This window comes from Stylophora pistillata, chromosome 10, assembly GCF_964205215.1.
Source record: "Stylophora pistillata chromosome 10, jaStyPist1.2, whole genome shotgun sequence".
Classification (NCBI taxonomy): domain Eukaryota; kingdom Metazoa; phylum Cnidaria; class Anthozoa; order Scleractinia; family Pocilloporidae; genus Stylophora; species Stylophora pistillata.
The window spans coordinates 20,261,501-20,286,267 of NC_142528.1; the positions used below are offsets into that span (position 1 = coordinate 20,261,501).

Consider the following 24,767-nt stretch of genomic DNA (forward strand, 5'->3'; position numbering starts at 1 on the left):
CTAGCTCAAATTTTCGAGATTTTGGCAAAGTTTTCTGTAAGAATCGCTCGGCTTATAGTCAAATAAATACTGTAACTAATTTTTTTTGTTTTTTATTTGTTTTATTAGTGTAGACAAGGTTGCCAAGAGCGAAGGAAATAGTCAAGATGTCATTACTGCTGAGGAAATTCTACCCTTGTTAGATGGCATTACCTTAGAAGAATATGCTAATCAGGATAATGCTTTGTTGACAAGTTGTGATGGAGTAAATGATCCAAATTGGGAAACGCGTTTGATCGAACAAGCCAAGAATGGGTTTGAATCAGATGCTGATGAAGACAACGAAGAACAAGGAAGCAAAAATTCAGAAGACAATTTCCTGAGATCACGGTCAAGGAAGCAGCTAGAATGGTTGGTGAACTAAAATGATTCGGCTTCAAAAATAACTTGAAGCCTGAAATTGTAGACGCTTTGTTAAACATTGAAAACGCGATAGAGCAAGTAAAATTTGACAAGCACACAAAACAATCCAAAGTTACAAGTTTTTTTCTGCCATTACGATAGATCACGCGTTGTTTAATAATTATAATCCTAGTGCTTGCAATAAAAAGCATTTTATCAAAAATTATTGATTTGTTGTGTTTTGTATGACTAAGTTATCTGTACCTGTATATTCAAATTTAAATATATATATATGTGTGTATCGTGGATACCGAAAAAAAATTTCAAGTTGATGACGTCACTCACAAACCTGCTTAAACGACCACCTGTCATTAACGACCACTTTTGCGTGACATTTGGGGTGGTCGCAAAACTGTATCTATCTTTGTATAGCTGTAATACGTTAACAAGTGTGTACAAGAATGCAAGCCACAGAGGTCATTGTGCTACACTGAATGTGTGCAATGACATTGAAACAAATTGTGGGTCTCCTATACCTGGTATTGATCCTATTCTAATAATCAAGGCACCATATAGTCAAGTTGATATTATGTAATTTGATGAAAATGCTGGAAAACAATGTGTTGCTATGAGTTTGATTGCTCTGATTTCTAATAAGATAAAAGGAGCACATACCTGGTACAAATTTTGGAGATGGGTAATTAATTGTATTCAACACTGTCATGATGTACAGGGCAGTTTTATTTAATGCAAACAGAATTACTGTCAATGATTGCTTTGTCTGAGAAAAATTACCAGCTTTAGTAAAGTGAAAGCTACACTGGTAATCTACATTATTGTGATTCAATAATCGAGGAATATCATTACAGTATGTTTACAGAAAGGACTTTTGAATCACTTGTGTCACAAAATTACTCTTCATTTATTCTGACAATAGAATGTAAACAGTGTCAATATCATACTGATAATGGGAGTTGTAAGATATTTGATTCTCATACAAGAGACAAATATGGTAGAAGCCATCCCTCAGGTACATGTGTACTGTTAGAAGTACCATCTATTCAGGGCTTAGTACAGTATTTCCAGACTATAGACTCCTTCAATGACAATTGTGAACTCAGAGGAGTGCAGATAAGTGCATATGAAATAACTGCAGTGAACTGTTTGAGAGAAGAACACAACTGCTCTTGTAAACAATGCTCTGCTTTAGGGCTTTATACAATGTGTTACCCAGTAGCAAAGTCTTGTAGTTATCAGAATTCCATTACCCTATGTTGCATAGCTGACTGAGGAAATAATTTATATCATAACATGGGCATCAACAGGCATCTAAAAAGGGCAGATTTATACACGAGTCTTAATATTTGTGGAGCTGAGATATCAGTCCAAATTAAAGCTCATAGCTATGAGATGTTGTCCAGTGGTTTAAATAATACAAAAAAGAAAGTTGGAAAACTTAATTTTCGATAACTACAGGGGAAATACAGGGTTTTTATTGTGGCTTGCAAGTTACTGTTAGGTATTACTTTTATTTTTCAACAAACAGTCAGAGCAAAGTACATGTTCTCCTTGACTTATGAAGATACTTGTGAACCTGCAATAAACAAATAAAAATAAGTGGTATACCATCATTAGTACAAGCTATTACTAACATTGTTACAAAGAAACTTAAAACAGGTATTATTCACTATGAAATGCAATTTTTGTCTTGCACATCTAACATGGACCTTCGTCAAATCAGACACATGCAAAAGCACAGATGAATATATAGTTATGATAATTTAGGACCGGCTCCAAAAATGAAAAGACTGCAACAGATATATTTTAGGAACAAAATCAAATTCAAAGTTAGACAACAGCACAAGAGTGAGGCAATCCCAACTATTGATGTCTGCCTTAATTAATTCAAAGAGAAAATCAGGGAAGGTCCTTACTGGTATGCTGTGTATACAATGTTTTCACGATGAAATATACTTCCTTGCTTTCAGACCATTACGATTACAATTTCATAATATATCTTTTTTAACACACGCATCAATTGGCATGTACTTATCACCCTTGGGAAGGGGAACTCCTTAAAAAAAGGACTGGGGTGCTCATTGTACCTTTTATGGGTTAAAAAAGGTGGACTTGGTACCCCTTAGGCTGTTTAGCCTCAAAATGTCCACAGCAGCAGGTCCTGTGATACCTTTTAGGGTATTGCGCCAAAAATGTGTGACAGTGTGTTGTTGTGGAATTGGTGTCTTTCAGGGATGAAAAAAAATTTCATGCATAACAGCATGTCTACCTGTAGCCTGACTTATGATCTTGGATCATCTTGTTGATATCTCTATGCTTACGGTGAACTTTGCAAATTCAAAGCGGTTTGCTTTGAAGTAGAACTATAGAGACTCAGTAAACATATTCGATCAGTTTTATTCTCTCGATTCGTATTGTGAAAGCTTTTGTATTTCATAACACGGAATACATACCAATCTCCGATGTCTTCCTCCCCGGAAAAACGACTTAGTAAAATCTGCTCGTCCTCCTCTTCCAAGGCAAGCTGCTCAAGATACAATGCAGCGTCTTCTTCGGTCGGAACCGGCTCCACAGAGTCATCGTATCCGCCTATTTCGAGCAACGGCTTTTCAGGAAAGCTCTTTGGTTCACTTTCGCCGTGACTGTAATAACTTTCGCTCGAAGACAAAGGTGAAGGTGAATGAGACATTTTCTTAGTGAGAAAGGAGCAAGACCAAAGTGCGATGTGTGTCATGGCGGTCGGTCGTCTATTTCGACGCTCCGTTCTTTCATGTTTTATATTGGGTTTACTTCTCCTATACTGCGGAATAGCGGCTGATTTAGGCCAATCCCAAGTGTTTTCGCATTCAGCTGACGACTTCGTCTTGGCCCCGCAAGATGATGCTATAGTTTTAAAGAACTTTAATTTCATCACAACGTCTTGGGATAGGCGCCATATTGTTTCATCAATTCTCAGCAAGGGCTTTTCTTCGTCGAGAATTAGTTATTATCCTAACTCCGTTGCAAGATATCGAATAATTCTTCTCCAGTTGAGCGGCGATATAAACCCGAATCCTGGTCCAAATGGTAACCAACAGCATAATGCTATAGAAAAGCCAAAGTCTACTCGTCTTTTAACATTTTACGCCAATGCACGAAGCATTATAAATAAAACGGGTAAGCTTGATTTGGCCATCGCTGCTCTGGGGTACGATATAATTGTTTTAACTGAAACTCATCTGGACAGCTCAATTCCAGACGGTGAAATATTTCCAGCTAATTACACGGTTTTTAGACGGGACCGAAAGCTCAATGGACGCCATGGAGGCGGGGTATTGATTGCTACGCGAGATTATATCAAAGCGGTTCCTCGTGACACTCTACAGAAGGACTCAGAGTTCATCTTCGTCGATCTTCTGCTCTCGCACAATCGAAAAATTATCTTGGGAGTTTTCTATCGACCGCCTAATAATGATCCCAAGCCTTTAGAGGACCTGCAAGCTGCTTTGCAAGAGCTTTCGACAAACGAGTTGATTCTTCTTGGCGATTTTAATCTTCCGGAGATTGATTGGTTGAATAACAGAGCTTTACGGCACTCTGACATTTACACGCTGATGATGGACGTCGTCCAGGATAATTTTCTGACACAGTTAATAAATCAACCTACTAGAGAGTCCAACATCCTAGACCTAGTTCTCACTACTTCGCCCGACCTCGTAGACAATTTGGCAGTTGGGGAACCCTTCTCGGATCACAATTCTATCTCTTTTTTGTTATCTGGTATTCCTTATATCCAGCGCAGATCACAAAAGCTGTTGTATTGCTATGGTAAAGCTGACTGGGATCACCTAAGATCATTGCTGTCCTACATTCCATGGCATTGCGCTTTCTTCGACAGCGATATCAATCATAACTGGGCTTGCTGGAAAGATTTATTATTCGCAGCAGTCGACGAGTGTATTCCCAAACGCAAGAGCAAAACGAGATTAAATGTCCCTTGGATTACCAAGGAGCTTATTGTTTTGTGTAAAAAGAAGAAATCGTTGTATCACAGAGCGCGCAGAAGTAACAAAATTGTTATTTGGGAAAAGTATCGGCAACTCAACAACTCAGTTAAGAGACTTTGTAACACAGCGCGGTGGTCATATATAAAGAAACTAGCGCTTGATCTGCAGGAAAATGAAAACCCTAAGCCTTTCTGGAATTTTGTCAAGTCTAAGAGAAGAGGTACTAACACTCTTATCTCCTTGAAAGTTGATGGATCTGTTCTAACAGACGACTCTGGTATTGCTCAAAGCATGAACTCATATTTCTCTTCGGTATTTACCACTGAAGATTATGTAAATTTCCCTATACAGGATTGTATTGTCGACAAGAAGCTTGCAAACATTGATTGTTGTGTTGATGAGGTAAGCCGCCTCCTCCTAAAACTCAAGCCCAACAAGTCCCCTGGGCCTGACCTTATCGCGCCGTGCATCTTAAAATCGTGTGCATCGGAATTAGCACCTTCGTTGACCTATATGCTAAACAAATCGTTCTCTGCTGGCCTCCTACCTGATGAATGGAAACACGCAGATATTACACCTCTACACAAGAAGGGTCCTAAGTCTTCGAGAGAAAACTACCGCCCAATTTCCCTTACTTCAATCCCTTGTAAGATCGGTGAAAAAATTGTTTTCGACAGGATGTTTAATTTCTGGCGTGAAATTGACCTTATCAACAACAATCAATTCGGCTTTCTGCGAGGAAGATCTACTGCAACTCAATTATTATCAACGTTTCATGACTGGGCGAAATCACGAAATCTCTCCACTCCTACCGACGTCGTCTTTCTCGATCTTGCTAAAGCCTTTGACAGTGTCCCTCACGAGCGGCTGCTTTTAAAATTAAAAAGTAATGGCATCGACGGTTGTCTGCTTAACTGGCTCAGACATTTTCTGGTTGGTCGCAAACAACGTGTAGTTATTAGGGGATCTTACTCTGATTGGTCGTATGTAACCTCCGGCACTCCACAGGGGACCATCCTTGGGCCTTTATTGTTTTTGCTGTATATTAATGACATAACAGAATGTGTATCGTCCACAATCAAATTATATGCAGACGATACGAAGATCTATAGAGAGATAATTGACCCGATCACAGATTGTCAGCGTCTTCAGGAAGATCTTACCAATATTGGCGAATGGGCTTGTAAATGGCAACTACGTTTTAACGCGGATAAATGTGAATCTATGCGAATTACACATTCACGTGATAAGTCAGTGACCAATTATTTCTTTGGACAGCCCTTGAAAGACGTAGATAAATTTAAAGATCTCGGTGTTATAATAACTAAGGACCTCTCATGGAGTAACCACATTGGTATAACTGTGAACAAAGCGAATAAAGTCCTAGGTTCTATTAAACGCTCGATAGGCACCGCTAATGCAAATATTTTTTCTATGCTCTATAAATCTCTTGTACGGCCAATTTTGGAATATGTGGTACCTGTCTGGTGTCCTTACCTCGTCAAGGACATCCATGCTCTTGAGAATGTACAGCGAAGAGCTTCAAGACTTGCTTTAAATCAACGCAAAGGAGACATGTCCTACGAAGATCGATGCAAATTGCTAAAATGGCCTACTCTTTCAGACCGTAGAACTTATCTATCTTTAATTGAGTGTTATAAAATTATTTTTGGTTTTTACCATTTAGATTTTGGAAACTTTTTTGATTTTGCCACAACTAGATGTACGAGAGCAAATCATCAGTACAAACTTTACGTCAAACCAGCAAGACTAAATTGTTATAAACATTCGTTCTTCATTAGGATTGTTAAATTATGGAATGAATTACCAAGAAACATAGTGGAAGCTGATAATCTTCAGCATTTTAAATCTCAGCTTAAATTGTATTTAAATATTTAATTATAACTAAGTATTTTATTTTCATTTAGACTTATTTTTTAGGGAGTTTTCACATAGGGATAACCTCTTAACTTCCTTTTCTGGAAGCATATTTTCCATTTCCTCTTAGTGTATACATAGTCTGCTTCTGGAATAAATAAAGTATGTATGTATGTATGTATGTATGTAAGACAATAGCAAATTTAATACGTGAGAAATTAAGAAAATGATGTCACGACAAAAAGACAATAGGCCAAAAGCGCGTAGCCGCAGCTCTATACCGCAGGCTCACTGGAACGTAAATTCATGATGGCGGACGCGAAAAAACAACTTTTCAGGGCTATTTTTTTCCAGTTTGAGGGGTGAAAATCTTCATTTCAATGAAATTTTAAGTTACAGTCTTCCTTAATAACCTGATATAAATGATTCTTTGTAACAAACACAACATCAAAATTTCGTCGTAGTAGCACTTTAAAAACTTTGTTGCTGTATTTATTCATCTATAAGCCGAGCGATTTTTTCACAAAATTTTACCAAAATCTCGAAAATTTGAGCTAGAGAAGGGTTCGCGGCTTATAGCCGAGTGTTTTTCCAAACATTATTTTTTTGAAACAGCAAATTCAAAGGAAACAGATATATTCGCCTATAAGTCGAGACGTTGCATGCAGAAGTAAATAACAAAACAAGTTGAAGTTGGTCATTGACTTTATTTATGTGGTTGCTTCAAAGGGAGCGGTTTGTTATTTTCGGTGCGAAGTGAATACGGCTTACTGTTTGTCCTCAGTGTCAGCGTGGAATTCGTTGTCCATCTCCTCATCTGCTAGTTCTTCCGTTTATTCCGAGTAGATTGCTTCATCTTCCATGCTGTCTAGAGTATTTAAGATTCTGCAGGCTTTGAATGAATGTATGGATCTTGCGAAAGTGTTTTAAGAATTTCGAAACTGACCAATCAGAATTGCCCATTCCCACGATTGGTAAACAAACTCATCACATGTTACGGTGTTGAAATTTGTGATCATGCTAAAAGAAAACTTACGTTGGCTTCTCTGCTCTGTAAACCAGTAATAAGTAATCTCTCCTCCAGCCGCGGATATTTCGTTGTGCGTTACGCTGACATCTCAAGCTCTCCATTAAAGACCGATTCCGAGAACACCTTCGCAATCTGGAGAGGAATGACGAGGACACATCGAAACCAGTTGCTAGACATTTTAATTTACCTAATCATTCTAAGCAACATATGGCAATCTGCGATCTTTCCTTACACTTAGGTAGCACGGAAAGCCATAAAACGTCAGCTTTTATAATCATAACAGTGGCCAATTTACCATTTCAACTTTGTTGATATATTGAAATTATTTCGTTACCCCCACTGACGCAGCCCCAAACAGTTTCTTTAGAAACTGTCAGCCTTTCTCCATTAAAGAGATTCTCTTGATCTTTCCTCAAGTGACTCACTGATGACTTACTCTCTGGTTATCTCAGAACTGTTTTCGACGGCAATACTGCATTGAAACTCTTTTCTGTTCCGAAACTTTTGCGTTCATTTCAGTTTGTTTGAGAATGGAATTCTCTGAATATGGTCTCGGCTTATAGCCAAGTATTTTCAATTTACATGTTGTAAGATCCTTCCCGCTCAAAACCGACTGAAGTTTAGGGTCTCGGCTTATAGACGAATAAATATGGTAAACTAAGCTGAAAACTCGAGGGAACATTAGTTTACTAGTTTTATTGAAATTCTCTGTTCTGTCTAAAATGAACATTTAATTGCTAAGAAATTCTTCCTCATTTCTGGATTATTTTCTCCCTAAATAAATTTCATAACCATTGTTTTCAAGATAAACTGAACTTTACCAGCTTAGTGTAATGTACAATCTAGATAAATCATTGCAAGTTTGGTAAATATCCATTGTAGTGCATGGTTGTTACTGTATTATTAAAAACTGGCCATGCAAATTTTTTTTCAGTTGCTTTCCAAGGGAAATGTTTTTGCAACTGATGCAATAATAGCCACACTTATGACTGCAACGCGATCTGTGTACTCCTGGGATGTTGTAGTGCAGGTATTGTTATTTTTATACAATTAGCCCGTTTTTAAAGGTGGCTGTTACTCACTTCACTAAGCAAGTGTGATGGTGGTATGTGTACATATGTACTTAGTATGGGACACTTCACTTTCCACCATTACTATTCAAGCCCAGCCATGCTATTCCCAGCCAAATACATAACCACTTCATGGCCATACACTTGCTTGGTGTGTCACATGAAATCATCATGCAATGTGATGCAATTCTTTGTCAATTTTTCTCTTTTTAAACAATCATTTGTAAAACTGTTCAAGTCCTATTCAATTACTAGTTTTTTTTTTGGTGAAACTTAAACCAAAATCATTCTGCTGTTGCACGCAATTTTATTCATTTCAATGGTCATATCATATTAGGGTACAATGCACAGCTCTGAGAGGATGATGGTAAGAGGTGCAATGTAGTTTACATCAATAATATTACTTTGCCCATAACTGCACTATTTCTTGGTTAGTTTCCTGATAGTTATCAATTTTTTTGGTAGCGAGTTGGATCAAAGTTGTTTTTTGACAAGAGAGATGATTCTGAATTTGGTAAGTTGCAATTTGTAGAAAGAAGTTTGTTTTTGTGTGTTACTATGAAAGGTATAGAATAAATGAGCTACAGAGAACTCTTCAATCATAAAAATTTACTTGGAACATGTGACTTCCTTGTTTGATTAACAGAGACTATAATACTTCACAACAATTATGAATAAATTTTCAGACTTCGTGAAGAGTGTTTCCAGATGTGCTGCACTGTAGTTCCTTATATTTCTGTATGATAACCAAAAATCCAATGGCTATGGATTTCACACTTGACTTGACATCACAGCTCTCTCTACTCTTAGCAACCCCATCTTACTCACTGTACACAACAGTATCACCATGTTCATTATCAAATAATTTATGTGCCTTATTTACTGTTTATGTTCTCTCTCTCTCTCTCTCTCTCTCTCTCTCTCTCTCTCTCTCTCTCTCTCTCTCTCTCTCTGTGTTTCTCACACTACAGCATGTACAGTACATGTAGCAATGATCTGACAGTGTTCACTTGGCTCTGCTCTAGTATTGTTTCAGTATTGTGTCTATATCAAGTATAACATTATCCATAATCTTCTTCAATGTAGGTTGTAAGTCCCTGGCATCTGCTAGTGCATTCAGGTCGTCTTAGTAGAATGGGTTTTGTAGCATTGATTTCTTTTATTTTTAGATTTACTTACAGTGAGTGAGACTGCACATGATGTGGCTTTTGATGAAGGAAATGGAATTAATTCTCCCACAAATCTTGGCCTTGAAGCAACATTCATCAATCAAAACTTCTCACAGCAGTGCCTGAAGAAAGGGCAAGACAAAAAAGTATTCCCTAACTCTAACCCATTTGTTACTGATGAGGATGAGGCACAAGTAGCTTCTGTGGCATACAGGTGTGTAGTTAATAACATGGATTGACAGATGGGTCTATGATGGGGTTTTGCCATTTTGAATTATGCACAAGTAAACTGACCTCTCTCGCGAAAACGTTCCTTAGGAATGAACGCACGGCCAGTGAACGCACGGCAAGCGAACGGATGAGAAACGGATAGCCAAGCCGTTTGAAACGGAACGGCCAAACAGATGCACGGATGAAGAAAATATTCGCACGGATGAAGTCAAACGGAAATACGGTTGAAAAAACTATTCGCACGGATGAAATCAAACGGATACACGGATGAAGAAAATTCTTGCACGGATAAAGTGAAACGGACACACGGCTGACAAAAATTTTTGAACGGGTGTAGTCAAACGGATACACGGCTGACAAAATATAACTGCACGGATGCAGTCGAGCGGATGAACTGATAAAAATTTTTGAACGTATGTGGTTGAACGAATGGACGAGTGAATAAAAATTTAATAATTAATTTTGAACCGCTGCGGTCGATCGGCCAGACGACCGAAGATAATAATCGTAATCGTAATACTCTTATTCTGGAACAAGCGACTTTGCAGCTTTATAAGAACGAACAGCTCGATCATTTTCTAATAAAGGACAACTGATTGATTCGAAAATCCTGATCTGCGTTGTAATTCATAGTTTCAAGAATAATTTTTTTATTGCCTTTGCCGCGGAGAAACGACAGCCGTTTGTGCGCTAGTATCTCAGAACATCTAACCACAAAACAACGATAAGCCTAAAAGCAAAAGACGCGATATTAAGATATCTAAAATGTCAAAATTATATACTAATCCACGCTAGAGGTGTAACTCCTAATTCCACGTTTACAGTCAAGACAACAAGCGTACCCTCAGGTCGTTCCAGCAACTAGTGTCAAAATCACATCGACATTCCTGTACGCGTAATAAGCAATGAATATACAACGAGAACTTCTCTGTATTTGGTCAGATTGAAAATCTTAGAGTAGGTTATATTTCTTAGAAGACATTTCCATCAAATTCAGGGAAACTGAGCTGGCAGAAACACAGGCAGCCCAAGCTCTCTTTGAGAACCACACAAGGAACACAATTTGCATATTTATAAGGATTTGTATGGGATTTTCTACAAGATATCCACAGAGAGTTCAAAGTGAAAATATTAAATAAAAATGGCTCACCTTGTTCCATACGTGTGTTGTTTGCTCCTGGTGTCATTATTTTACCGATTTCACTTGATTTAAGCGGTTTTTTTTTAATCCTGGTTTTCTACTACATAAAGAGAAGACAAGGCCGAACACTTCTTTCCGGACAGCCTGCCGAACGAAGTAAAAAATCCCAAGCTAAAATGTACCCACGGCCACAAATCCACCGCAGAATTCAAGGGCAAAGGTTGATCTTTCATTTCAATTCTCTAGCCACACAATTTCATCCCGGCGATCGGCGCCAGGCGGCTCTTTGTGTCCTCAGTGAAACGCTTAAACGATGGTAGACGTCCGAGTACATTTCAACCACGACACAACGACCGTTGGAATCGGCTTGGTAACCTCGTCATGTTGGCAAACCAAGACTCCCGGGGGTACTAGACCTCAACTTGTCAACAAAAACTTCTTCTACAACCCGGGGTCCCCTCAGATCGAACCTAAAATGTACCATTGTCTCAAGCACCCAATCAAAACCGCGCAGCATCTTGTTTGCACGTGCGAAATTTTTGCAAAACTCGGAGGAAACCCAGGAAGAAATGTAGCCTGTCAACTTGTTATTTCTTTTCAATCATGTAAGTATTTGAATTCAGGGTTTACGTTGTTTTTTTTCTCGTGTGTGTGTATGTATGTACGTACGTATGTATGTGTGTATGGATGGATGGATGGATGGATGTCTCCCGCTCTTAAAAACTTCAAGTTTTCCAATATATTCGCATGTTGTAGTTTCTTCATTACAAGCGATCACTAGGTGATGTTGTATTTTGATTTAATACTTCAGGGTTAAGGTGAATGTGGACCAGAGTCAAATGGTGGACTTTGCGTTTGAAGGTCACAATTTATTGATTACTGGCCAGGCTGGAGTTGGTAAAAGCGAGGTCGTAAAAGCATTCATTGGAAAGGCGAAACGTGCAGGAAAGACGATCGGTATGATATGTTCGAGCGGCATTGCTTGTCAAGTGTATGTTCGCGGCGTTGCGTCAACTGTTCATTCGTTTTATGGCTTATGAAAAATGAATGTATCTCCTCGGTTTCTGTAGAGCTTTCGCCGGTGACGTTACGTTCTTTCGGAGCCATTTCGCAAAACCGCTCTATACGATTTTTATACTTTGAATTTTGTAAACAAGATGCTGCGCGGTTGTAGAAGAAGTTTTGTTGACAAGTTGAGGTCTAGTACCCCCGCGAGTCTTGGTTTGCCAACATGACGAGGTTACCAAGCCGATTCCAACGGTCGTTGTGTCGTGGTTGAAATGTACTCGGACGTCTACCATCGTTTTAGCGTTTCACTGAGGACACGAAGAGCCGCCTGGCGCCGATCGCCGGGATGAAATTGTGTGGCTAGAGAATTGAAATGAAAGATCAACCTTTGCCCTTGAATTCTGCGGTGGATTTGTGGCCGTGGGTACATTTTAGCTTGGGATTTTTTACTTCGTTCGGCAGGCTGTCCGGAAAGAAGTGTTCGGCCTTGTCTTCTCTTTATGTGGTAGAAAACCAGGATTAAAAAAAAACTGCTAAAATCAAGTGAAATCAGTAAAATAATGACACCAGGAGCAAACAACACACGTATGGAACAAGGTGAGCCATTTTTATTTAATATTTTCACTTTGAACTCTCTCTGTGGTTATCTTGTAGAAAATCCCATACAAATCCTTATAAATATGCAAATTGTGTTCCTTGTGTGGTTCTCAAAGAGAGCTTGGGTGGCCTGTGGTAGAAATTTTGTATTTTGCCTTGCGTGTGAATTCACGGATCATTACGCATGCAAGAATACAAAGTGTCTCCTGCTGTCTGTGTCAAAGTAAACAACATTTTTTCAAGATTTCTCTGAATTTTTAATTTTGTCATACTTAGTTTACAAAATTTACGAAAAAGTTTACAAAAAGTGACTCCTGCTCGAGCGACCAAGTTGCGAACGGCTAGAGTGAATTAATCATGACTTTTTTGCACGGATAGCCCGAGCCGTTCGAACGGAAGCAAATTTTTTTTCTCACGGATAGCCCGACCCGTTCGAACAGATGCAAATGTTTTTCGCACGGATAGCCCGAGCCGTTTGAACAGATGCAATTTTTTTTCGCACGGATAGCCTGAGCCGTTCGAACGGATGCCCAATCCGTTCGCACGGCTAGTGCAGGGCATACACACGGCATCCGTGCGTAAACGGCAAACCATTTGGAACGTTTTCGCGTGAGAGGTCACTGTATTGGTTTTTTCTTCTGATGGATTAGGTTACTTGTACATCTCTTTATTCTCAGACAGCTACTCACTTCTAGTTTATCAATACTTGTAGTGATTACATATCTGAGGAATAACAAAGTCTGGATCTTTTCACACACCTGGGCCAGTTACCAGCCAGGTGTGATGTATAATTCGGAGACATTTTATCACCATGTTTGATCAAATACAAAAACATACTATATCCAGACCTTGAGACAGTTCATGATTAAGACAAGCCAAAATAATCTTTAATAATAAATCTTCAACAATATTTAATCATATATTGTTCATGTCCTGGGTATCATTAGGCTTATTTACTGGTTTGGCTCTCCGAAAAGTACTGTTGTGTACCATTCTACAAGTAATCATTGCCTAAAAGTCAAAAGTTTTTAATTGTTTCCACCTGGAGAATTAAGTAAATTAAATATTTCTGTATTATGTGATTTAAACAGTGATACACCAGCGGAATCACTCTGCTGTTATTTATGCCAGGTAAATGTGACACATAGACGGACAGCTGGAATGTTAAGATTGCTGAAAGTCCTTACTGACTGGACCTAGTGGAGGGTAGCAAGGTGGGGGGGGTCCTAATCCTGTTTTGTACACAAGGGTTAAAAATTCACTTGTCACTTACATGTACATTGAAGAGACAAGTTCAATTCTCTTTTCCTGTGTCCTGTGTACAAGGTTTCAGGGAAGTCATGAGGTTTTCATGAAATGAATGAAAAAATTCACTGGTCATGTATATTTTGGGAGGCAAATATGGCTTCACACCGGTTCATAAATTAATTCGGGAATCATGCTCACCTTTCTGTAAAATTCATGCATCACATTACTTTTGATTTAATCACATCTCGAGTTTTAACCCTTTGCCACTCTCTGATTGTCATGTGTCAGTTAATTATGTTGTCTCTTTTTGTCCTCTCTCGGAGGATTTTCTACCCATTCGAAGGGGTTTCCTTTGTGTCTCCTGGTAGCATGTACATTATAACAAGTGCTTTTTGGCTCTTTAGTGTCACATTGGGATCAAATTACATAGATTTGTTTGACCTACATGTACTTATGCTTATTGCTAACCATGCAATAGTAATTCTCCTTACTGTCTGCCGTGCGATTCCTAGGATGTCAGTTTTTAGAATTTGGTTTTAGAGTGACTAACAAGCCACTAATTAATATTTTTCTTTATTCTCACCATTTATTGTATTCTCATTGTAAGGAGAAATTGTGATTTGGTCACTCAGGTATCGTAAATGGAACTTGGGTGATGGCATTGAGCTGATTGTGAGATGTGAACATGATGCTGTAATGTTAGGGCCAAATGGAGAAGAAGCATACATCAATATCAAGACACTAAATGAATGGGACCCAAGGGTAGGTGCTACCTATGGCAAAATTTGATTTATTGATAGTAATAAAAATTCATGAGAAAAACTAATGATTATTGAATAAGTAGCATTCAATGATATTAGTGTAGTTCATGGTATCAATAATCACTGAGCAATCAAAGACAAACTTGTACTTGGGTCATTATCTATTACTAATGTTACCTTTGGTGAGCAATCATCTCTATTTTTCGTGAAACATTGACTAATACTCCTCATGTTCAACTGGTCAATTGGAAAAAATCTCTGAAGCACTGAATATTAATTAAGCAAACCTAACAAAAAACTTATCACTTAACTCCTGTTCAAAAACCACCTGGGGTTAGGGAAGTGGCCACTGACAGCAGTATTTCATCAATTTTATGAGAGGGTGGCAAAAGTATTTTTGCATGATGCATATTGGCCCCAAAATTTGCAGTGTGACACATGGTTGAACCCAAATTTTCTGTGAGATGGAGGAACTGGGCATCACAACCTGATGCATGATTTGCTATTTGACAAGGATGGGTTGGGTGATTTACATGTCTTACAAATTAGATTTCCATGATAAGTGAACATTCTTTGACCTAGAAGGTAGTCTGAATGTCAGCCATCTTCCCCCTTACATCTTTCCCCTTGCAAAACAAAGCCCAAATAAATGCTCTTGGAGCATCTAATTTTGACAAATAAGTCTATTTGTTGAACAAAAAGGAGTGACAAGTGAAACACAATTATTCCAATATAAAAAATGTTGGATGCAATAATTGTTTTGAATGATACATCCAATAGATTGGAATCTTACAATATTAGCCTAGTGTACTTACTCCTTTTCACATGATCGGTTAAAAAAATGCATGATTTAGTAGAAAAATTCAGCATAAAGTGTGATTGGAACCCCCCCCTTTGCCACCCTCTTGTGAATAAACATTATTACTCACAATAAAAATAATAATTGATGATCAATGATCATGATTATTAACTGATGTTGAATAACTACTGCTATCCATTCTTATCAATTCATTGATTGTTATATTTCAATTAACTTGACTGAGAATGAAAAGGAAAACTCAAATGTAGTTGACTTAGAATTGCAACCTTTTTCTTTACAATACAGTGTGATAATGTACCAAGAACATTAACGTCACCAGTAGTTTTCCTGTAGACATCCTAAAACTATCTCATGGCCTAGAGTATATCATTGTTATTAAATTTATGTGTTTTGGTATACCTCTCAGTTCAAGTTAGCAAGTATGGCCTGCTATGATCTTGTCTCTTAATGTTTTCTTGAAATTGTGTCAAATCCTACCATTGACTGAGAAGTGGTTTAAAATTGACAGGCAATTGGTGTAGATTGGCGTCAGAAGCTAGATTCCCAGCGTGGTGCTGTACTGGCAACAGCATTAAGAAACAACAGCTGCAAATTGGCAAAATGGACTGCAAGCTCCATACTAGCTGGATCAGAATATCTCAAACTAGGGTAAGACAAATCGTAAACTTAAAGTAGCAGAGGTAATAATTTGTTGGTATAACGAATGATTATTGAGAAATCAGACTTAAGTACCTTGGTCTTGAACAGGTATTGAATTACATGGTGCCTGCTATTCTATTTCTTCTGCAGCTCTCCTTTATAGAGGGAATTATTTACTCTTATAATTGTGATAATCCCATCGTAAATCAATGAGCCACTTGTAAAGCAATAGTGAAACAGAATGTGACTGAAACAGAATTGTCACTGATATTGTATGATTTCTTTGGCACATGTATGTAAAGACTTTTTTCAGTTTACCAATATTTTAAGGTAAATTGATTCAACTAGGGTATATATGTCAATGATTTGTTCATTTCAGCGTGGTGGTTTACACTTTCCAGTTCATTTTATTCGGGGTAGGTGGGAGGGGTGGGTGGGTGTTTTGGGGTGGGGGGAGCTTATGATTGCAGGAATCTTGATTAGGGGTAAAGAGGTTAAAATAGGCTTGCAAGACCCTTTTGATTTAATTCTTTGCTCCTCCCAGGCAAGAGGAGGAGCGTGGTCTCATATGGAGAACAATGGCTGGTTATTAAGCCTGGGTTAAAGGTCCTAGTTTGCCAAAATGTTTGCTAATTGCACTACAGTAATTAGATTGACCCCAGGAGTAGTGTTCATCCTGATAATAAGTGAATCTCTTATCTTTATCTTTATTTTGTTTGTTACTACTGCTCAAAACATGTTATAAGTGATCGCTCAGTGCGAGTAAATCATATTTTGTTCTTTTTAAAGCATTCAAGTATTTTGTTTACTTGTACTCTTATGATGACTTCAGCTGAGATTTTCACGGAGTCATTCATTCATTCTGCATACTACGATCTTGTCGGTCATTGTTTGTCTATTATTCACTGTGTTAAAAATTTCATGTGGTAGCTTTAGCAATTTAACTGTGTACTTTTTTACATTCTTATTCCTGTCAGGTATGTGTCCCGGGTGAATTTCATGGATTCTTCAAAGCATTCGATCCTTGGCACACAGCAGTTCCGTCCAAAGGAGTTTGCAACTCAGATAGCCTTGAACATGGATAATGCGTGGGGAATTCTAAGATGTATCATAGACACCTGCATGAAGTTAAATGACGGAAAATACCTCATACTAAAGGACCCTCTTAAGGTAACTTCATGTCCATCATTGTACAGTTCTAATATATTGTTAAAATAAATGCAGTATTAAAGCTGGCGAAACCTTTTGACCAGATATAGCATGTTCTCATCTTATTCCTCGAATGGTGCACGTCACAAACGGTTTTTCAGTTGTGATGCTCATAAATTTGAGGAAAATCAATTCTGGATCCTTTCGCTTTCCATGACAGTTAAAAGACATGGATTGATATCGGATCCAGAAACAATTGATGTAGTGCTTTTCCATGCGTTTATCTTTCTTTCTGCTTCTTCAGTTTTATTATATTCACACTTCGACTTAACTGCCAAACACGATGGTTTTCCAATCAAGTCTTATAGTTTGGCCTTTCTCTTTGAAACAAATTTGAAAGTAAAAAAAAAAGTCTGGCCTTTCTCTTTGAAACAAATCTGAAAGTAAAAAAAAAAAAAAGTGATATTTATGCCGACTTGGGGAATAACTGTAAGTCAAAGCGTTGTTGGTGGGTTTTGGAGCTCAGTGTTCGCATGTAAGAGCTCAATAGGAATGTAGTGAAGTCGTTGTGGAAGTCATAGTCAAAGGGGTATTTAACGTCGCACCATAATTCTTAAAATCTCCAAGTTTTCATCGCCTGGGTGTTGATCCTTGCTTCCAAACCCCAGACGTCTCGAACATTTTGGTGGGCCCTCGACACTTGTATTACATTTAATTTTTTATTGCTGATGATGTTCCATATTAAACTCGTACACTTTTATTGTAAGGGAGTGGTCAGAATATACGACATTCCTGATAATACGTTTGAATCAAGCGATGAAGAGGAGGAAGAAGAGGAGGAAGAGGAGGATGAAGGAAAAGGTGGGTTCAATATTCCTTTTCAGATGCTGGATTAGTTCGAAGTTAAAAACAAAAGATGACTTTTAGTCACCTGAAAACCAACCAAACTATTACTTTTTTTTTTTAAGTTTCGGTGCAAATAATGCTATCTGCAATAGAAGGTCTGTGAAAGGACTTCTTGTGAATGGAGTGGCGATCTTATTGGTTTGTTTTTGAGGATTGTAACCTTTTGCATTAATCACCTCTTTTCGTTTACAGATGGAGAAGAAAAGGACTGATATTAGACACTTGCGACCTAAAATTGCCCACATTTGGAGACCAACACGGAATGCGTCTTCTTTATGTTGAAACTCAATTTCTTTAAACCAATCTTATCTGGCCCTTCTTCCTCCAACCGTTGGGTTTGGTTTTGGTTTTGTTGGTTTTGGATAAGCTATGACTTACCTCGTTTTAATCACGGACCTAGTTAGAGGGAGTAAGAAACGTCTAGTGTCTGTATGGACAATCTAGATTATTGATTTTTCTCAATGTTACTCTAAATTTACAAGAATTACACCTCTGAAAGAAGATGTTAATTGATCTCTTTACTTTATTGCTAATATTTCCCTTTGAAGTTATAAAGCGATTTCTTGAAATTCTTGGTTTTCACTTCAATGCTAACATTCGTGGGGCATTTAAGGTCACATGTTCGCTCTCATTAAACAGATTATCTGCTAGTAGATTTCTTCATTGCCTGTGTCAGTGTGCGCTTATATTTTGCGGAGAAATTTGTAAAGGCATAATTAGTTGTCAGTTATCAAATCTTAGCCGAGGAGTGTCCTAAGGGTGGGGGGGGGGAGTGCAAAGCGTTTTTACCACAAAGATGCATGCAGCTGGCTTGGGTTGAAGAACCATAGGCCATAACCTCACCCCCCTCCCAATTTTTCCTCAATCATGGTTTATGACCTGAAAAAAATGTGAATGTACAAACTCGTCAGCCATATTGTTATGTTTATTTTGGCCAAATTTTCAATTTACAAGGGAGTGTAGAACAACTAGGAAGAATTTATAATCGATCTTTAAAGCGAAGAGGGTTTTCAGCGGAAAACTTATTTTTTAAAGTAAGTTGTCTCTGAAAGAGAGCTCAAGATTTTCTCGATCGTTATGACGTTTTTCGCCTTAATTGTTGTTTTTTTCCTGCGGGGACCGCAAAAACGGGGGGAGATAGCTCGGTCGAAGCAACTTGGCAGCGAGAACGGAAACTCGTCTTGACCGCCTGGTAAACGGAGATCTGCCTCTAGAGAACTTGTACCAACGTCATGGACAAAACGTTTGGTTCAACAGTAACTTTATTTTTGGGGCACTCTGACGTGAACCATGCTAGAGCAAAGGTTGTGAACACAGAAAGAAGTCAAAAGTGCTTTACAATTTACTTCCTTAGTTCTATCGAGCGCGTGGTTCTACTCTCTAAATTTATGATATTTGAATAGTCACAAAAGAGTGGAGGAGTGTCTCTTTGAAGTTAAGCGATTCCTACTTAAATATTCCCGCTGTTTCGACGACGGAAAGAATTGAACAACTTAGGTACGGATGCAATAGACTCTAGGCCATTAAGAAGAGCAACACTAAGTCAAAATTCACAGCTCTGATCTTAAAAATTCCTACCTTAATTGCGGTGGTACAGCTGGGGAAATAAAAGTGAGAATCAATTAAAAATTTCTTATCTAAACCTAGAGTGTTTGTTGAGTTTGGAAACGGAAGCGTAGGAAAGTATTCTATTATTCTATGAAAGGAAAGGGAAATTACGAGCACAAACTCAGCTGCGAACTACCATGAGAAACAATTTTCCAGAAAGATCATAAACACCTATTTTTACCTACGAATTTAGCATGGTTCATGTCAGAGTGCCCCGAAATTAACTAGGGCCCAAATTATTTTAAATATTTGTAAAAGATCTTCTAGAATCAATAACTAGTGGTGAATTATTCATGTTTGCTGATGATACCACTATTTTTACTTAGTTCTTATTAACCGAGCGGGAGATCTGTATGGGAGAATCTTGACCGAGGTCGCCAGTACAGACCGAACGCAGTGAGGTCTGTACCAGCGACCGAGGTCAAGATTCTCCCATACAGACCGACCTAGCTCGGTTAATAAGATGTTTAATTATATGGCTGTGTCTTATATGCCAATTTTTTATATTCTTTGTACCTTTTTTTCTAGACCGGTCTAGATGGGAAAATCCACAGGGGGTCCATACAATCTTTTTGTGTTGCCGACTATTTGTTTTCTAGTGAATGTACCAGATTTACCGTTTGTCTCACCCAATAGTGACATGGCTGACTGTGTACATAAATCATTGATAAATAAACGTTGAATTACTTTAATTGTGGAGTATAGTCGTCTGATTGACCAATTCAAAGTAACGTCGTCCAATCAGAAAAGGGCAATCATCGTGACGGTTTTCTCGCTGGCACATGAGAATCTTGCTACGCATTCCACGCGCTCAAATACCGTGGGATTTTGATCTTCTTCTAGGGCTAGCTCCGGTCCGTTTGGATGGATTTTCGATTGGAAGGTACGAGGAGAGTCGTGCATCTTTTGACCTTAATGCTGCGAAGTTTGAAAGCGGAGCGATGCGATTTTCGGGGGGAAAATCGCTCGGGCGCTTGAACCCTTTCAAAACAAGGCTTCCACCCTTGTCTTTCTTTTATGCATGACATTAACGACGAACTCAGACTTGTTCGAAATCGCTCAAAAAACCATTTTTGAGGCAAAAGGACGACTATACACCACAAGTAAAATTCAACGTTTATTTATGATTTATGTACATAGTCAGCAATATATCACTAATAGGTGAGGCAAACGGTAAATCCGGCACATTCGCTATAAAACAACAGTCGGCTACACAAACAGATTGTATGGGCCCCCCTGTGGAAAACCTAGACGGCTTTCAATATTGATTTCAGCCAATAAAATTCGTGAATTCGGTAGTTCCCAGTCCTTGTGAGACACAGCCATATAATAAAATTGGAAACAACATCGACGATATCATCTGAACACTCCAGTCTGTTCTAGACCAGCTGTACACCTAGTGTCAATCTAACAGATTAATAGCCCACAAATCGAAATCTGAAGCTCTGATAAATTCTAGTCAGAACTTTATTGGCCCCTTGCCACGTTTGGCCTTTGGTAATAGCTCTGTTGAGTACAAACTATCATCCAAATGTCTTGGGGTGACAATTGACAACAAGCTATCATGGCAGGAGCACTTAAAGAACGTTTGTAAGTCTTTCAGCAACAAAGTCGCAGTACTGAAGTGGATAAAGTTTTTATCGATACCAACCTTAGAAACTATTTATTATAAAACTATTATCCCTAGCGTTTTGTAGGGTATTCTAGTCTGGGGGTCTTGTTCTTTAGCCTTGATAGTTAACAATTGGTTCAGACGTCCGCGTGCGTTCATCAAGATATGAAGCACGCGGGAAGTTTGAAGTTTACTTCTTGAGTGCTCTCCAAACTTCCCAAGTTCTTCATATCTTGATGAACGCACAGCTGACGTATGAACCAATTATTTTATAACATTTTCAACGCTGTAGTTTATGTATAAAGGGCAGAAATTCCCTCACCTACCCTTCAATGCGTTGTTTATTTTGTTTCGGCAAAGTATTTCGCCATGCTTCAATGATCTAGTCTCAGATTGGTCAAAAACTGACAAGTGAATTCATGCGTGGAAATAAGTTAGAGTTCCGAAACGAGATGAAACCTTTCCCAAAGAAAAAGTAGGCATGTTCGCTTGTAGCCTCCTTCGCAGACGTTCTTTGGGCTCGTCACGTAATCTTCCTCTCCCACGAACGTCTGCTGAAACGAATGGGTTGTTTAATTAGACCAATCACAGCGCGCTTCCCGATCAAGGCAGCGAACTTTGAACCTTGAGTAATTTTCACTTGTTGACGTGATGGTGTTTCCTGGGCATTTTTAGCCAAGTGCTTCCACCGAGTATATCATAACTTTCGCCCAATGTTCGATCATTTTCGGCGTTAGAAGAAGTAGAAGTGGTAGGGGATTGTTAAAATTTCAGTGATTTCGCTGCAGATCGTTGCCGCAGTTGTAAAGCTGTTGTAACTTCGATCGGCACGTCGATGTTCTCAATGTCCCCGTCCTTTTCAGCGGAATTTCGACGTAAGCGTTTCGTTCTATTTGCCACTTTCTTCAAGTCTTCCTTTATCTCATCCTGAAGGGATTGCAGATTTGTTTTAGCTTTTTCAAAACGAAGTAACCGCTTGTAGCACTTATTGCAGACGAACGGTCGCTGGACGAAAACACATTCAAATCTGTTTGCACAGCGCATTCAGTTAAGTGTGCAATATCCACTGAACTCTTACCAAACACACTTATTCTCGCCTGCGGGATTAACGGAAAACTGCACAGAAAACAGTTCTTTCCGACGATTTTTTTCGGAGTTTCTGAAGCAAGGTTTTGAGATCTGTTTTCTCTGAGTAATAAGAAACGCGAGAAAATTAAACCCCCTCTTGGGAGTTGTTCTATCACAGCTTATGATTAGCTTTCTATTAAACAATAACCAAGTGCCAATTTTCATCAATTTTGGAGTATTCGGATTCGTAGGCGTTTACACTGAAAGGATATTCGGATTCCTAAGCGTTTACACACAACGACAACTCCGGGAACATTCGAAATGGAATGGTTACCAAGCCCAGTGTTGTTTCGTGGTTCGATCGACAAAGTGAAAATGCCTCACCCCAAAAAGGCTAGAGTAGATCCAGATGTCACTGAGGCAAATTTGAGTTGGACAGATGCCAAGCCATTAACGTCGTCGGCGATTAAGTGTGGCTGACGTTAAACTTCCTTACAATAATAATTTGCGTTTCCTCAGAAATACTGCGGTACACATGATAAAATTTATCGCCTGAACCTGCAACAAGATTAGGCAACCGGAGACCGCCAGCAATGTTAGCACCAGATCCATTTTGGTTTCACCGCAAACTCAAAAGATTTCAGGCGGAAACAATATCCGGACTCGAGAAAAAAAGCGGTTACACGACAAAGCTTTCCGGATTAAAAAGTTATCGGATTCAAAGTTCCCACTTTAAATTGCGGATTCAAAATCTTCGGAGACACGACCAAACCGGGAAGTTTTTATTTCGGATTCGTCCACTTTCGTGTAAACGGTAGAATCAATCCGGTACTAAAACGTTTCGGATTCATCACGAATCCGGAACAATTTCCTCAAGTGTAAACCTAGTCCTAGAGAAAGGAACAGTTTTGAAAACGTTCATTTATCAAAACCATGATGCATAGCATTTTGCCTTTTTCGAGATCAGTATGTAATTGTAGTGCTGCGTCATTTAAACGTGTAACTATATTAATATCCTGGGTGCCGGAGGCAAAGCCGCGATTGTTTCGCTCACCAACGAACCCAGCTTTGCTGCTCACTGTTGGTGGTTCCGCTGCTAAAAGAAAACCCTCTGGCACCCATGGCACTATGTTGATAGTCCTTTTTACAGTTGTGGGCTTGGTGGCCATGGCCAAGCCTTTGAACAGGAGTGAGGCTAAGGGTGACGCTCTTGTGATAGAGACCTGTATCTAGTTAGCGTGACAACAAAGAAATTTGCATTTGAAAAGCAGCAACGTCTCTATCATTACAAGCTAACCCTTAGCCTCACTCCTGTTCAAAGGCTTGGCTACCAAGCCCACAACTGAAAAAGGACTTTGCGCGTGAACTGGTCAAGTAATGACGGGAAAGACAACGAACAAACTTCCTGTTTGGTATGTGTTGCACGCGGGAAATGTAATTTTCCTGAGTACGGTGAAAATATTTGGGAAGACAGCACTTCCAGAATTAGCTTGCTGTTTAACAACTCGAGAAGCAAGAGCAGCCACACTGATACAAAAGGCTGCTCTTTTCTAGAATCATAGTCGATTCCATGCATAACAAGTACATTCTTGCCTTAAACAGCCGGTAGGCGATCTATTGTTAAGAAACACTTTTGTTAAATAGCGGATGCTCATTTTGGTCCATTATGTGCATGACGGACAACATTGAGCTTTAACATAATTTGCATTTAGATCGCAACGGTGCACACGCAATTAACCAAAGTGGGTTGCGCCTCGTTGAAGAGGGAGTCTACTGCGAACAGTCTGAAGTGTCTAGTAAACTGATGGGCAAAGATCTAGTGGGAATCATATATCCTGGTAAGATTACAAATTGTGAACACAAGTTAAGTGAATTGGGCGTATCAAACTGATAAAGTGAACAAATTTTCACGAAAGCTAGTTTCGTGACAAACAAGTTTTTGTGAAGTCGAGTAGTTGCGCCAAAAAGAAAAAAAAGACATGACGGTAAGGACATTTACATATACTTCAAGCATAATTCAGCATTCAGGAGCTAAAATTCGCCTATTTTGGTTGATATTGGGAGTTTGATATTTTGTTTTCTGTCTCTGTGTGTCTTTTCGAATACAACATATGCATAGCCAGCTTGGCCATCACTCTGCTATTTAGGGCAAGTGTTGATTTCAACTGTCGAGCGTGGAACGCATCAGGTGGCCGCATTCGTTTGTACCGATGTGACCCGGATGTGACGTATTCAAAGAAATTTTGTGGAGGACAACCGAACCGACTGTTGTTTGTATAATACATTTTTAACTAAGTTCAGTTTACGTTAAAGTCACAGTTGAATGCTTCTGATGTTTGAGTTCAACCTCTAAACGGATAATTTAGCTTAAGATAGAAATTCATGCAAAGCAGAAAATTTGACCCGGAATTACTCATTTTATTTGCTTGAGCAAGGAATTGCTATGA

The 24,767-nt window shown here is 38.8% G+C and overlaps 2 protein-coding genes across 2 annotated transcripts in view; one reads left to right on the forward strand and one right to left on the reverse strand.

The window, feature by feature from the left end:
- Positions 1 to 18,685, forward strand: part of LOC111319982 (eukaryotic translation initiation factor 3 subunit D) — a 30,861-nt gene extending 12,176 nt beyond the window's left edge. The window contains exons 7-14 of the mRNA XM_022922693.2: positions 8,228 to 8,323; positions 8,829 to 8,877; positions 9,533 to 9,746; positions 14,390 to 14,519; positions 15,847 to 15,986; positions 16,955 to 17,147; positions 17,894 to 17,987; positions 18,225 to 18,685. Of these exons, the coding sequence (XP_022778428.1) occupies positions 8,228 to 8,323; positions 8,829 to 8,877; positions 9,533 to 9,746; positions 14,390 to 14,519; positions 15,847 to 15,986; positions 16,955 to 17,147; positions 17,894 to 17,987; positions 18,225 to 18,244 (936 nt within the window). The 3' untranslated portion in view covers positions 18,245 to 18,685. The remainder of the gene's footprint in view (positions 1 to 8,227; positions 8,324 to 8,828; positions 8,878 to 9,532; positions 9,747 to 14,389; positions 14,520 to 15,846; positions 15,987 to 16,954; positions 17,148 to 17,893; positions 17,988 to 18,224) is intronic.
- Positions 1,704 to 3,441, reverse strand: LOC111320004 (uncharacterized). The gene is made up of 2 exons (XM_022922710.2): positions 2,853 to 3,441; positions 1,704 to 1,975 (listed from the first exon to the last, which is right to left on the reverse strand). Exons 1-2 carry the CDS (start codon positions 3,308 to 3,310, stop codon positions 1,897 to 1,899), a joined length of 537 nt encoding a protein of 178 aa, XP_022778445.2. The 5' UTR covers positions 3,311 to 3,441; the 3' UTR covers positions 1,704 to 1,896.
- Positions 18,686 to 24,767: the final 6,082 nt, after the last annotated feature.